This window comes from Salmo salar, chromosome ssa21 (assembly GCF_905237065.1).
Source record: "Salmo salar chromosome ssa21, Ssal_v3.1, whole genome shotgun sequence".
Classification (NCBI taxonomy): domain Eukaryota; kingdom Metazoa; phylum Chordata; class Actinopteri; order Salmoniformes; family Salmonidae; genus Salmo; species Salmo salar.
Window position 1 is genome coordinate 16,770,547 of NC_059462.1, and position 16,606 is coordinate 16,787,152.

A 16,606-nucleotide genomic window follows, 5' to 3' on the forward strand; every position below is an offset into this window, starting at 1 on the left:
GCGCACACGGGCACATTCCAGGACTAGAAACCCCCACCCTCTTCTTGAGTGCATGCAGGTTGCGCAGACACATGAGAGATTTGGGGAATGTCGTGGAAAGAGAATTACTGTATATTTCATGGAGAAACTCACCTACCGCACTGGTGCATATGAAAGAAGAACTAGGGTCTGGAAAAACGATTAAAAAAAAATCCTCAAACCAACAACGGACTGATATAAGGTTAGAGCATTGGGCCAGTAACAGAAAGGTCGCTGGTTCGAATCCTGAAGCTGACAAGGGGGGAAAATCAGTTGCTGTGTCCTTGAGCAAGACACTTAACCCTAATTGCTCCAGTGGTGCTGGACAATTGTGACCCCACTCCCAGCAGGTGTTTTAGGGGGAGTTGGGATATGCAAGAAACACATTTCAATCACACACTTGTGTGTAACAAGGCAAAGATAAGCCTCAACCCAAAATTATTATTATTATAGGTGGCTATGTGTCTTCAACTGCTCTATCTGATAGTGGTAGTATTGTTTGGGGAGTGATAGTATTGTTTGGAGGGTAAATGTCTCTCAAGAGCAATATGTATATTTGATATTTCAGTGGCTGCGATTTTGGTGAATAATCTGAGTGAGATCTTGTGTGAAATAGGCTTGGCATTATGACACTTGCGATATCTGGCCCCTTGGTCAGACCTCACCTCCCTAAATGGTCACCTGCATGACTCTAACTGACAGATACGTGACACTCAACCAAGATATCACACAACCTAATCCTGACTGTGTATGTGTCATAATTTGACTCTGTTCATAGTCTAATAACATTGTTCCAGAATAGCTGACCTGTGAAGACTCTCAAAAAAGTTTAATAAAAGACACGATTTCCTCACTGAGGAACTGTGTTGCCTTGCAGAGAAGCCAAACTAGTCTCCCTCATACAAAGCAAATAGGTCACCATCACAGAGCTCTCTCTCTCTCTCTCTCTCTCTCTCTCTCTCTCTCTCTCTCTCTCTCTCTCTCTCTCTCTCTCTCTCTCTCTCTGTGCAGCATTTATGGCTGTGCAGCCTGTCTCAAAGAAAACATGACTGGTTTTAATTTTAGATGCACTGTCTAGTGCTTCAGTGCTTGCTTAATGAGGACGGAAAAGTACAGTGAAAATGACGAGTGCAGTACAGGGGAACGAGAACGTAAACACTGGTGATGTTTGCACAGGTACGGTAAGGAGAGATCATCTTCTCTGTGGAGAACACACCATAATACTTAGTAAATGGCTTCACACTCACAGAGTTAACTATTCATTGAGATATTTACTGTGGAAAATGAAGTTGGCAAATTAGGCTATACCTGCCAAATGTTTCCACAATCCATACAATTGCAGTCATATTATTTTTAGACTTAACAGTACATCACATTGTAATGCAATGACTGGATTATTATATAGGCAGGAGAGTAAATACAGTACTTCATTCATATGGAAAATGGAGCAACTACTTACCATGCAGCACTTAAAAACTGGTTCCCTCCTTGGGGACAGTAGTCGTGTACGAAATAGCACCAAAATGTACTTTCATTTCTTCACTGTAAATACAGACAAATATTTGACATTTATGTAAATTCTAATGTGAATATACGAAGATAGCCTCATCAGAATTTGCTGATGTTCTTGAGATCAGACTCACGGAAAGAGAGTTTAGTGACATTTCCCAAGTGGCCTGAGGACCTAGTTTTCAAAAATACCAACCAATCAAATAGAAAGGGGGAAAGAACAGTAGAAGAAAAAAGGGCTTTGAACGTACAAGACTAACTAGATATCTTAAAAACGTTGATAAATGGAAGTTTTAATGACATCTGAATCATCTTTGAAATGTTTGAGTGAAAGCAAACAGGCCTCTGCTGTACTGAGCCAAGATTTGTTTAACAGTAGTTATTTTGTAGAGCATCAACTCCTGCCCAATGTCCGTCTTGGTGCAGTAGGCCAGGGATTCCCAAACTTTTTTCCTTCGTGACCAACCAATTGACGTGCCTTTTTAAGTCGTGACCCACCATGAGGGTTGAAAGGTGAAAAAACATACACAGACCAAAGAATAAGACATTGCTGTTTCAAAGCTAATCTCTTGCAATTCCACACATCCTGCCATGGAGCTGAGAGAAAATGTTGCAATTTTTAAGCAAATTTTCTACAATTCTACATGGCTAATCCCATGTTCTTATGCTCAAACGTTATAACAAAGTCAATGGGGACTAATTGCCTAGAATGTTTTGTTTATTGTACATTTTCAAAGATATAGGCAATTTTTTGAGAAATATATAGGTCCAATTATCTTTTCTAAATACTTTCTATTTGGGTTTTAGTCATTTAAGTTTACACTGAAAGCATTTTTTTCCATTATGAAAATGTATTCCATTTTTTTAGCTATGCACTAATAATGTCATCCCACAGTTTGGTAACCACTGCGAGTAGGCTATAGTTACTGGTCTACCCAAGCTAATCATAGACAACAAAATGAATACAGAAAAACTCATCTGGGTATAAGTGATTTGTTTTGAATGAAATATGAAATACACTTGGCAGCTAATGCATAAACAGATGGTGATCTATTTAGCAGGCCAAAGTTTGGAGCTTTGATATTTTTTCAATCGCCCCGGGAGTGAACCCATACATATTTAACTGTGTGAAACATGAAAAATTAACCTTTGTTGACACCAAGAAAGACATCAAACATGTTTCTCCACAAACATAATCTTTTACCCAATTACTCACTCACTGCAGTGCAAAGTAGGCCTACCCAATGTATTTCCTGACAAGTTCAGTAAAGCTTATCAAAGCTGCAAAACACTGTTTTACGACATGTTAGCGTAGCAGTAGCTACATTTAGGGAAGGTATCTGTGCTGTCTGACTGGAGAAATGCTGTTCGCCAGGCATTTCCTGGGGAGTTATCTGCTCTCACATTCCATTTTAGACAGTTATCTGATGTAGGAGGTTTTTATAAAGCTTCTCACAGAAACCCACATGTGCTTCTGGTTTAATTGTAATTTCTTTTCTATAGATAGATTTCAAATTTGGTCACCCATAGGAATTGGTTGTGGGTTCAACAAGGTGAAGGTTGAAAGGTCTCGATTATCTAAATTATGAAGCAGATTGATGATGGCGCTGACTTGATTTCCCTTGACGTTTAGCACTTAGCTTTCAGTCATAACTCATGTCTAGATCCACGGTGTGTGTAACCTTGAAAGAAAGGTAAAATATGATTTATTCTGTGTGAAAACGACTATAGTATTGCCTTTTCAGTAGAGGGTAATATGGACACTTATCTACTACATACCAGCTGCAACAAACAGCTTCCTGAATGCTTGTCAGCATCTGAAATGATGCTACGTGTGCACATGAGGTCTGCATGTGTGTGTTTACTATTACCAGCTCGCTGGATTATCTCCTAGCAACGGTGGGCCATTGGGCCCTGAAAGCTTCCCTCCCAGGGGTAAAATCGCAGCAGGCCATTGTCAAGCCCATAGTCCCCATGACAACATCTCAAACGATGTCTGAACGCACCAGTATCTTCAAATCAAGGGAAAACAGGACATTGTACAGGCAACAAAGCACTCTAAAATCATACTACAAGGTAGACAGCTCACATGATATCACGAAGACGTTCAGCCCTCTGAAGGGCCAGAAATCACATTTTATTAATAGCCCAGCTGTAAGCCATTTTTCATTCAGCCTATATACACTTGAAGTCGGAAGTTTACATACACTTAGGTTGGTGTCATTAAAACTCGTTTTTCAACCACTCTACAGATTTCTTGTTAACAAACTATAGTTTTGGCTAGTCGGTTAGGACATCTACTTTGTGCATGACACAAGTAATTTTTCCAACAATTGTTTATTTCACTCATAATTCACTGTATCACAATTCCAGTGGGACAGAAGTTTAAATACACTAAGTTGATTGTGCCTTTAAACAGCTTGGAAAATTCAAGAAATTGATGTCATGGCTTTAGAACCTTCTGATAGGCTAATTGACATCATTTGAATCAATTGGAGGTGTACCTGTGGATGTATTTCAAGGCCCATCTTCAAACTCAGTGCCTCTTTGCTTGACATCATAGGAAAATCAAAAGAAATCTGCCAAGACCTCAGAAAAAATATTGCAGACCTCCACAAGTCTGGTTCAACCTTGGAGCAATTTCCAAACACCTGAAGGTACCACCTTCATCTGTACAAACAATAGTACTCAAGTATAAACACCATGGGACCACGCAGCCGTCATACCACTTAGGAAGGAGACACGTTCTGTCTCCTAGAGATGAAGGTACTTTGGTGCGAAAAGTTCAAATCAATCCCAGAAAAACAGCAAAGCACCTTGTGAAGATTCTGGAGGAAACCGGTACAAAAGTATCTATATCCACAGTAAAACGAGTCCTATATCGACATAACCTGAAAGGCCGCTCAGCAAGGAAGAAGCCACTGCTCCAAAACCGCCACAAAAAAGTCAGATTACAGTTTGCAACTGCACATGGGGACAAAGATTGTACTTCTTGGAGAAATGTCCTCTGGTCTGATGAAACAAAAATAGAACTGTTTGGCCATAATGACCATCGTTATGTTTGGAGGAAAAAGGGGGAGGCTTGCAAGCCAAAGAACACCATCCCAACCGTGAAGCACGGGGTTGGCAGCATCATGTTGTGGGGGTACTTTTCTACAGGAGGGACTGGTGCACTTCACAAAATAGATGGCACCATGACGAGGGAAAAGTATGTGGATATATTGAAGCAACATCTCAAGACATCAGTTAGGAAGTTAAAGCTTGGTCGCAAATGGGTCTTCCAAATGGACAATGACCCCAAGCATACTTCCAAGGTTGTGGCAAAATGGCTTAAGGACAGGAAAGTCAAGGTATTGGAGTAGTCATCACAAAACGCTGACCTCAATCCCATAGAAAATTTGTGCGCAGAACTGAAAAAGCGTGTGCGAGCAAGGAGGCCTACAAACCTGACTCAGTTACACCAGCTCTGTCAGGAGGAATGGGCCAAAATTCACCCAACTTATTGTGGGAAGCTTGTGGAAGGCTACCTGAAACGTATGACCCAAGTTAAACAATTTAAAGGCAATGCTACCAAATACTAATTGAGTGTATATAAACTTCTGACCCACTGGGAATGTGATGAAAGAAATAAAAGCTGAAATAAATCATTCTCTCTACTATTATTCTGACATTTCACATTCCTAAAATAAAGTGGTGATCCTAACTGACCTAAAACAAGGATTTTTTTACCAGGATTAAATGTCAGGAATTGTGAAAAACTGACTTTAAATGTATTGGCTAAGGTGTATGTAAACTTCCGACTTCAACTGTATGTAGATCCTTCTGACGGTTTTGCTGGCAGCCTCCCCTTTACTGCCAGAGAACTCATGAAATACAGCCATGAATCCGGAAACAAAGGTTAGTTGTGTTTCTTCTCAGAACACCTTTTCACTCTCTGTTGTTAGTCTCAGGTGTTCTATTAGCTGCATTAGTCCATTGACTTCTTCTCAGAGATACAGTGGATTCGACATATGAAGGTTTTCTCAGCACATTTTTTATGAATTCAAGAGAATAGTTTCACCAAGGTACCATGAAGTGGGCCGTGTTGGTATTCAGCAAGCGAGAGGTTACAGTAAAATGGCAAGTGACTAGATCCTAAAGTAATTCAATTAATTCAGAAACACAAATCAGATAATTAATGTACAGTCTTTTGGCAAAAAACCCCCGATATGCCTTAATCCTCCACATGTGGACAAAGGCCCTCTGGAGTGAACTACTTTCCATTCCAGCAGCACAGATTTTTTTTTCTGTTGGAAACTTAGTCACGTCATACAAATCTATGAGTTCTTCACAGATCAAATCTCTGACGTGCAAACTGATTATTTTCCTCAATGTTTCAGATCTCTGCCCGAAGTTACATTACTAAAATTGCATCAGTAAAACTTCACAGACTACGTTCAGATTTCCACTCTTGGCTTCTTGACTGGAAACACGTAGCACGTGTTGTATAATCATTTCATGTTCAATTACATGAAGCAAATCATACTCCATTCAAAACATTAAATGTTCTCAACAGTTCCCTGTGGTTAACATTTTCACTGTGTTATCCAATGGGTTGTTGATGAGCCTTGGAAGATGATATAAACTTCATGAAGCCATTTTACATGATGTCGTCTATATCTTAAACATATTATATATTATGTAACAATGTGGTTGCCTGTTTAATTGGAAATAAAAACTTGGCGACAGTGATCACTAATTCTAGCCTGTAGGCAGTGTGACGTAGCGTTAAATGGCAGGGTGAATGTCATGTGGTTGCATGGTGCAGCTGCCATGCACTGCATGCCCAAGCCTGCGTAGAAACTGCTCACATGACCCATCCTCCTAACCAACTCACAAATTCCAACTCAGATGAGAAGGAGTAACTATGGTGATGGCAGCAAACTTTCCCTTCAGTTGATGGCAATTACCGTTCTGAAACACACACGGTGGTTTGTCGCCAGCACACAACAGTAGATCATACTAGGCAGTCGTGTGAGTTGTGGTCTGTTGGATAAGTATACAGTATTCAAAAGTTAGAAAATAAAGGATATCATGACGTTACTGGACAGAATGAACCCTGATAGGTTTACCTTCGAGAAGAAACAGGCAATGGTGCCATCTTCTGAGAGAAAATAAAATTGCTGGGAACAAATCGAATCAAAGGTTATTTGTTACACGTGCTAAAGACAACAGCAGTCGACCTTACCGTGAAATGCTTACTTACAAGCTCTTTATTAACCGACAATTCAGTTTTAAGAAAATAGAGTCAATAAAATATTTACTAAATCAACTAAAGTAAAAAATCTAATCAAATTAAAAAAGTAACACAATAAAATAACAATAACAAGGCTATACGGGGGTACCGGTACCGAATTAATGTGCAGGGTACAGGTTAGTCTAGGTCATTTGTACATGTAGGGGTAAGGTGTGTGTGTGGGGGCGGGTGTCAATACAAATAGTCCGGGTGGCCATTTGATTAATTGTTCAGCAGTTTTATGGCTTGGGGTAGAAGCTTTTAAGGAGCCTTTTGGACCTAGACTTGGTGCTCCGGTACCGCTTGCCGTGCAGTAGCAGAGAGAACAGTCTATGACTTGGGTTACTGGAGTCTTTGACAATTCTTGGGGCTTTCCTCTGACACCGCCTGGTATATACCGTAGGTCCTGGATGGCAGGAAGCTTGGCCCCAGTGATATACTGGGCTGTACGCACTACCCTCTGTCGCGCCTTACAGTTGGATGCCGAGCAGTTGCCATACCACACGGTGATGGTCAGGATGCTCTCAATGGTGCAGCTGTATACCTTTTTGAGGATCTGGGGACCCATGCCAAATCTTTTCAATCTCCTGAGGGGGAAAACATGTCGTCGTGCCCTCTTCACGACTGTCTTGGTGTGTTTGGACCATGATAGTTCGTTGGTGATATGGACACCAAGGAACTTGAAACTCTTGACCCGCTGCACTACAGCCCCGTCAATGTGAATGGGGGCGTGTCCTTTGTCTTGCTCACTTTGAGGGAGAGGTTGTTGTCCTGGCAGCACACTGCCAGGTCTCTGACCTCCTCCATGGGTGAGATAGATCAGAAATGCTCCTAAATCATATCAGTAGTATGATGATGGCAATGATGATGATGACAATGATAATCTCATGCCAAAATAATAACTTAAAAAAGAATCTATACTGTGTAAGTGCCCTCGTCAATTAATATAATACCACACTTTGTTTTTATTCCCAGTTCAGTGAGGTCATTTTGGACTAAAAACTGTAATCAGATGGAACTTTCATACACGAATTACAGTCTAGCTAGCAAACACATAGTGGATTTTAAAAAAATACTGCCACATCTAATGAGGCAAGATAACAACATAGCCATTACTTTCCCATTTCCAAGGCAACTGTTAAGGGTAGGACAAGAAGCAACTTAACATTGTAATGAATGTGATACTGTTTATGAATTATATTCTTCTCTTCTCCATAGTCACGGGCACAGCTCCAACGGTGCATAAATGAGATTAGCATACTGTTTTCAGGAGAAGAAATGGTGTGCAATGTGAATAAAAATGCATTCTACGGTCATAATAGCAGCCAAAGTTTACTATAGAGCAGACATAAGCAAATGTTATTCCCTGTCTGTCCTAGCTTCCTGTTACTTGACTTCACAGGACCCTTCCTGTACGATCCTCCAAATATCACACTGTACGTCTGCCTCCCTGCATGGCATACTAATACCCTTTAGCACTGAATTCCCCTTCCCCTGGCCATTTAAATCATGCTGTTTGGCACATCTGTCTTCAGCAGCTGCTGCCACTTGATTCCCTGGGTATAGCGCGCACACACCGTCTGGACATCAGATATTGTATATGGGATACATCTGCAGGATGTGGAACCGTCCCCTCCTGCCAATCCAAAGAGCCCATTGGGCTTGAGTTGCTTTTTTTTTGTGTTGTGGTAGTCCGTGTGTGTTGCAGTGGAATGAGAGTGGCAGAGCCTGCAGCTAGCTACCTTAGGGCTCCTGTGGTTCCTTTTCGTCTGAATGTCTGAGCACAGAGTGCAAGAAGTTCTCCAAATCAATCAGAGAGATGGTTGGAACCCAGAGTGATTTGAGTGAACCAGTGTGATGCTAATTACATATTTTTGCAAAACCACAAAACACAGGAATCGCTCTCGGGTTGCCAAATGTTAAGCAGGCATTAGCCTACGTGAATGCAAAATTTGCACTTTTATTGTCCCGTTATCCACAGCGTACCAGTGTGTCATTCCAATATTGACTATTCATGACCTACCATGGGTTGACTGCAGGTTCCTCCTTACGGTGGAAATAAAAGCCTTTAACTGTTTCTCTTTATATCCTCCCACTCATCTTGCTGCAGTGCTGTCACCGTGGTGACTGGCCTTCACAGCTATTGTGTTGTTTATTGCTCGTCTGCTTTGCTTTGTCATCCCATCAACTCAGTAACATCTCTCTGGTGGCCGTGCATTTACTGTGTTTGTATAATCTACTGCAATCGAACACCATAGTCATAATGGCTTTGTATCCACAAAGTCTGCACATCATTATTTCCAACCCACAGTAGCTTCCTTTCCGGAGGAAATAGCCGGCTTGTTTTATTCATCATCACTAAGGTGACAACCCAGCACATTACCTCTGTTACATTCACCCCTACATTCAAGCTCATTTGACCACCTCCTCCTCTCTGCAGCAACCCCAGCAGCTGACTAATACCAGCTCTCTGGAGATAGGAGTCGCAGCACCACTCTAACCGATTTCCATCAAACCTTGGCTGTCAGTGCTGCCACTGTTTTAGGTCCCAGGTAAGGTTGTAAACACTGAGCTATTGCAAAGCCTGCCTTTAAAAGGGGCAATCTGTAATGCAAACAACAAAAAAGCAGCCACCCACCACTGTTTTGGTAAACAGCTGAGGGAAGGGGCTGTAGACATGTAAACACTCTCAAATGCATATACAGAGCTTCGGATTGAAGGACTGACCATCCATCATCCAAATTGTAGTTTGAACCTGTCACGCCCTGATCTGTTTCACCTGTCCTTGTGCTTGTCTCCACCCCCCCCGGTGTAAATACCTGTGTTTTCTGTCTCTCTGTGCCAGTTCGTCTTGTTTTCCAAGTCAACCAGAGTTTATCTCCTAGCTTCTATTTTTCCCTGTCTCTGTTTTTCCTAGTATTCCTGGTTTTGACCCTTGCCTGTCCTGACTCCGACCCCGCCTGCCTGACAATTCTTCCTGCCCTGACCTAGAGCCTGCCTAACGCCTTGTACTGTTTGGACTCGGACCCGGTTACTGAACCCCTGCCTGTCCTGACCTCGAGACTGTCTAACGCCTTGTACTGTTTGGACTCTGACCTGGTTTACGAACTCTCGCCTGTATCCGGCCTGCCTTTTTGCCTACCCCTTGTGTTATAATAAATATTAGAGCTCAACCATCTGCCTCCTGTGTCTACATATGGGTCTCGCCTTGTGCCCTTATAGAACCATGTTTTGATGCTATACAATGTTTGTTTACAATTACATTGCTTACAAACAATGAAATAAAACAAGCTTATATTTTGGGTTCTGATGGGGTATGTATGGGGTATGTAAGCTCATTTATAAGTTATATGCTTCAAGAATCAATGGGTGTATATCATTCATTTAAAAGTCCAACAATGGGTGTACCAATCGCAGATTTCCCCTTTAATGACTTTGAACCTTACTTGCTTCACATGTTGTCCCACAGTCTATTGTTTTTGTATTGTAGTAGGTATGTTTTCCAAAAAGTATAAGCTGGTCTGGACAGTTGAAGTCTGGCAAAAGCTCCCATGTCTGTATTGTTTTTGGAAACTTGCCAACTGTACAGTTGTAACTCGTAGGCTAAAAATGGTCCTATAAATTCTTTGTTTTCAGAATATCATCCCCCGTCTCCCATCAGATTTTCTATTTACAAAAAAATATTATTTTTAACGTTCCACTCAAGTTAACCTATTGCGTGAAAAGGATCACAAAAAAAGGCGTCAAATTCAACGATCCATTGAAGAGCAGGAGGGATAAGGGAATAGACCAATAAAAAGAGCTGCTGATGCAAGTCTTCCTTTCACCGGGTCTATGATCTCTCCGAAAATGGTAGCAGCGCACTCCTCTGGCCATTCCTCTGCGTCTGCAGATTGGATTATTTGCCTTGATAAAAGGTAATTCCAGTTTTGTTTTTAAATGTATTTTGAAACCAACTTCATACTTTTCACACTACGTAGTGTATTAGTCTGAGTATAGAGATGACTACAACGTTTTAGGCATTTCTTTCCAATGGGACCAGTGTAGCCTGTTCACTTGCCTCACAGAAGCAGATTATCCTCCGCAATGCACTCTTTTTAGGCTACCATATGTTGTCTAACGGGCGAATTTGATATAGTGAATATCGCTAGGTTCATGCCTTTATATGTCTTCATAAATATGCCATACGAAACACTGCCCTTGCCTACGTATGTTTTATATTCCAGATACAGCCCATTTCTAAACACGATATGAACTGATTCAGAGCGTGGATGTGCCTTCATTCCTAATTAACATATAACACTACTAACTGATGATTCTGAAAGTAATAGTAGGTTACGTACTATAATTAGGAGATCGTTTACATCAAATGCCACGAGGAGATGGACAAGAACCAGTGATGTATTTACAAACACATACTGCTATGGTCCCCCACTGTGGGTGCACCCCATGCGTTCTATTGAGTGACTAGGGTGTACCACTGTGTAAATTATTAGATGGAAATATCAGTCATTGAGTGTTGAATGTTCATCATCTATTTATGACTGACAGATACATAACTCCCCATGATGGTCACGAGTTGGAAACCAAGGGATGATCCTTCTAGAAATCAATGTTGCTCTATTCCTATTCCTACTTCTACTGCACTACTCTTCATGCAGAATACAACCTCAAGTCAGAATACTGTACATTGACTTATTTGGTTCTTATTGTCCAGTGAGAATTGTAAACGTAAGTGAATACTTCTTGGATTATATGTGCTTCCTAACAGCATGTTAAATAGAAAGGGCATGTGTTGAATCACCAAAGACATCTATTAGGTGATACAGGTGGGAGGTTGTGGTTGTTTCACTGTTGATCGCTCCAGGCTAGAGCTTTAAACGTGCCATTCTAGCTTTGGCCAGAGTAGCATGATGCAACGTTACCTGTCTGGAAAATGACTTGTAACACAGGAAGGAGATGATGCTGGGGCTGACATGGTTTATTCTTGGGGGTTCTCGCCTCTGCTCTGAATACTAAGCTGTGGATAAGGCTGCAGGAGAGAGGAAGGAAAGAGGCCCCAACACTCTAGAAAACCTCCTTCTCTACAGTCTCTCCATTCTGCACCATCACCTCCATGAGAGAGAGAGAGAGAGAGAGAGAGAGAGAGAGAGACACACACCAGGTTCAAAGTGCATTAGCCACACGGCCATCACGGCTTGCCAGATGTGTTTACACAATACATGTCCCTTTGTCACTGTAGAGAGTACAAGGCACTTTAGGCAGTGCAGCTTAAATGAGTTGCTTTTGGTGTGGCTCATTATCACCTGCTGGCAAACATGACTCACAATATGATGTAGATATTTGACATTTACAGTACAGACTTTTGATTTGACTTTGGTTGGTTGTGTCACTTCCCCCACCAAATGTAAGTGCAAATACAATGTGAATGGCTAAATAGAGAATTTCATATGTGCATTGTTAAACTCTGTCTTGCATTAAACACAACAGGTATCAAAGGGCCTATACCAACTACCAAGACAGATGGTAGTCTCTCAAATATGTATGATCCCATAGTCGGCTAGTAAGGTACAGACTAGCAGCTATAATATGTCATGAGGAAAATGTTTAACTCACACGATGCAATTTGGGGCTTAAAATATTGCCGGTGTGTGTAGGAAGGGAACGACAGGAAATCGGAATAGCTGAATATGCAGCTGTATCCCTCACATTTAGGAAGTATCTTCCTAAATCTGCATCCAGTCATGTTGTTACACTTTATCAATATTGGGAAGTTATCTCACCGCTAGGGAGTTGAAAGTGTGCCAGAAAAATTATATTTTTTCCGCACTTTACCCCCAGGCTCTAGGTCAGTGAAATATGTTGGATTTTTTATATATACATTACCTGTGGCAAGTAATTCCACCGAGTAATGTGAAAGCAAGATAGTGGATCCAACACGGTCTTGTGAGGGGGTGCGAAGAGTCAGGTGCAAAATGGTGGTATTTATTTACAGGGGCAGAACGTGAGCTGGATCCATGAATATTTACAAGACGTTGACAAACACTGACAAATAGACAGAGAATTTAAAAATAACAGATAATTTGCTGGCTTCTAAGGCAGAGCGCCTATAATTTTGACAGTCAATAATTTCTTACACCACTCAGGCTGAGAGCCCTGGGACAACATGTCACTCCAGCCCAAGCTCTCCTGAAATAAGCATCCTGAACAGGTTAAAACTTCTTTGGGATCGGTGTCCCTTCCATGGGACAGTTGAGCTAACGTAGGCTAATGCGATTAGCATGAAGTTGTAAGTAACAACAAAAGTTCCCCAACATAGACATATCTGATATTGGTAGAAAGCTTAAATTCTTGTTAATCTAACTGCACTGTCCAATTTACAGTAGCAATTACAGTGAAAGAATACCATGCTATTGTTTGAGGAGAATGCACAATTTTGAACATGAAAAGTTATTGATAAACAAATAAGGCACATTTGGGCAGTCCTGATACAAAATTTTGAACAGAAATGCAATGGTTCATTGGACCAGTATAAAACTTTAGACATACACTGATGCCATCTAGTGGCCAACATCTAAATTGCACCTGGGCTGAAATAATACATGATGGTCTTTCTCTTGCATTTCAAGGATAGTACAAAAAAATACAAAAGAACTGTTGTTTTTTTCTTTGTATTATCTTTTACCAGATCTATTGTGTTATATTCTACTACATTCCTTTCACATTTCCATAAACTTCAAAGTGTTTCCTTTCAAATGGTACCAAGAATATGCATATCCTTGCTTCAGGGCTGGAGCTTCAGGCAGTTAGATTTGGGTATGTCATTTTAGGCGAAAATTTAAAAAAAGGGGCTAATCCTTAAGAGGTTTTAAGGAACAAAAGATTAAGACTACAGATTATTGTATGGGACAATATACAAACGTTTTTGAGAAAGATAATTTGTAAGATACAATTTTATTGAGTAAATGTATTTATTGGTTTCTCTTCATTTTGATAAGAGATGAAAATGAAATGAATTGAAGGCTATTTGTTGATGTAAAAATCAAAATTTACAGATTTTAAGGTTGTTAAATTTGGAGTGGGATCGCAAGAAATTCTGGGGGGAAAAAAATAGGGTCCTCAGAAATTCTGTCGGAAAAAAATGGGATCCCCGCTGAAAAAGTTTGAATGCCGTAGAACATTCTGCTGGATAACTATGCGTTCTGGGTCGGCATGTGCTCTCCAAATCAGTACACAAACATTCCACTGTGGTGAGGAAGCTACAAGTCATCGATTTTATGTAACTTTAAAGTTTAAATTCGAATAAACAACGTTAACAACTTTTGTATAAAACTGTTGGACATTACATTTACATTTACATTTAAGTCATTTAGCAGACGCTCTTATCAAGAGCGACTTACAAAATGGTGCATTCACCTTATGATATCCAGTGGAACAACCACTTTACAATAGTGCATCTAAATCTTTTAAGGGGGGGGTTAGAAGGATTACTTTATCCTATCCTAGGTATTCCTTAAAGAGGTGGGGTTTCAGGTGTCTCCGGAAGGTGGTGATTTACTCCGCTGTCCTGGCGTCGTGAGGGAGCTTGTTCCACCATTGGGGTGCCAGAGCAGCGAACAGTTTTGACTGGGCTGAGCGGGAACTGTGCTTCCTCAGAGGTAGGGGGGCCAGCAGGCCAGTGGTGGATGAACGCAGTGCCCTTGTTTGGGTGTAGGGCCTGATCAGAGCCTGAAGGTATGGAGGTGCCGTTCCCTTCACAGCTCCGTAGGCAATCACCATGGTCTTGTAGCGGATGCGAGCTTCAACTGGAAGCCAGTGGAGAGAGCGGAGGAGCGGGGTGACGTGAGAGAACTTGGGAAGGTTGAACACCAGACGGGCTGCGGCGTTCTGGATGAGTTGTAGGGGTTTAATGGCACAGGCAGGGAGCCCAGCCAACAGCGAGTTGCAGTAATCCAGACGGGAGATGACAAGTGCCTGGATTAGGACCTGCGCCGCTTCCTGTGTGAGGCAGGGTCGTACTCTGCGAATGTTGTAGAGCATGAACCTACAGGATCGGGTCACCGCCTTGATGTTAGTGGAGAACGACAGGGTGTTGTCCAGGATCACGCCAAGGTTCTTAGCACTCTGGGAGGAGGACACAAGGGAGTTGTCAACCGTGATGGCGAGATCATGGAACGGGCAGTCCTTCCCCGGGAGGAAGAGCAGCTCCGTCTTGCCGAGGTTCAGCTTGAGCTGGTGATCCGTCATCCACACTGATATGTCTGACAGACATGCAGAGATGCGATTCGCCGCCTGGTTATCAGAAGGGGGAAAGGAGAAGATTAATTGTGTGTCGTCTGCATAGCAATGATAGGAGAGACCATGTGAGGATATGACAGAGCCAAGTGACTTGGTGTATAGCGAGAATAGGAGAGGGCCTAGAACAGAGCCCTGGGGGACACCAGTGGTGAGAGCGCATGGTGCGGAGACAGATTCTCGCCACGCCACCTGGTAGGAGCGACCTGTCAGGTAGGACGCAATCCAAGCGTGGGCCGCGCCGGAGATGCCCAACTCGGAGAGGGTGGAGAGGAGGATCTGATGGTTCACAGTATCAAAGGCAGCAGATAGGTCTAGAAGGATGAGAGCAGAGGAGAGAGAGTTAGCTTTAGCAGTGCGGAGAGCCTCCGTGACACAGAGAAGAGCAGTCTCAGTTGAATGCCCAGTCTTGAAACCTGACTGATTAGGATCAAGAAGGTCATTCTGAGAGAGATAGCAGGAGAGCTGGCCAAGGACGGCACGTTCAAGAGTTTTGGAGAGAAAAGAAAGAAGGGATACTGGTCTGTAGTTGTTGACATCGGAGGGATCGAGTGTAGGTTTTTTCAGAAGGGGTGCAACTCTCGCTCTCTTGAAGACTGAAGGGACGTAGCCAGCGGTCAAGGATGAGTTGATGAGCGAGGTGAGGAAGGGGAGAAGGTCTCCGGAAATGGTCTGGAGAAGAGAGGAGGGGATAGGGTCAAGTGGGCAGGTTGTTGGGCGGCCGGCCGTCACAAGACGCGAGATTTCATCTGGAGAGAGATGGGAGAAAGAGGTCAAAGCACAGGGTAGGGCAGTGTGAGCGGACCAGCGGTGTCGTTTGACTTAGCAAACGAGGATCGGATATCGTCAACCTTCTTTTCAAAATGGTTGACGAAGTCATCCGCAGAGAGGGAGGAGGGGGGGGGGAGGGGGAGGAGGATTCAGGAGGGAGGAGAAGGTAGCAAAGAGCTTCCTAGGGTTAGAGGCAGATGCTTGGAATTTAGAGTGGTAGGAAGTGGCTTTAGCAGCAGAGACAGAAGAGGAGAATGTAGAGAGGAGTGAGTGAAAGGATGCCAGGTCCGCAGGGAGGCGAGTATTCCTCCATTTCCGCTCGGCTGCCCGGAGCCTTGTTCTGTGAGCTCGTAGTGAGTCGTCGAGCCACGGAGCAGGAGGGGAGGACCGAGCCGGCCTGGAGGATAGGAGACAGAGAAAATCAAAGGATGCAGAAAGGGAGGAGAGGAGGGTTGAGGAGGCAGAATCAGGAGATAGGTTGGAGAAGGTTTGAGCAGAGGGAAGAGATGATAGGATGGAAGAGGAGAGAGTAGCGGGAGAGAGAGAGCGAAGGTTGGGACGGCGCAATACCATCCGAGTAGGGGCAGAGTGAGAAGTGTTGGATGAGAGCAAGAGGGAAAAGGATACAAGGTAGTGGTCGGAGATTTGGAGGGGAGTTGCAATGAGATTAGTGGAAGAACAGCATCTAGTAAAGATGAGGTCAAGCGTATTGCCTGCCTTGTGAGTAGGGGGGAAGGT

General features: G+C 42.7%; 1 protein-coding gene across 1 annotated transcript in view; it reads left to right on the forward strand.

Moving 5' to 3' along the window:
• The first annotated feature begins 10,622 nt into the window (after nt 1-10,622).
• Nucleotides 10,623-16,606, forward strand: part of LOC106581759 (rap guanine nucleotide exchange factor 4) — a 61,576-nt gene continuing 55,592 nt past the window's right edge. Inside the window, exon 1 of the mRNA XM_045704886.1 lies at nt 10,623-10,719. Within this exon, the coding sequence (XP_045560842.1) occupies nt 10,637-10,719 (83 nt within the window). The 5' untranslated portion in view covers nt 10,623-10,636. The remainder of the gene's footprint in view (nt 10,720-16,606) is intronic.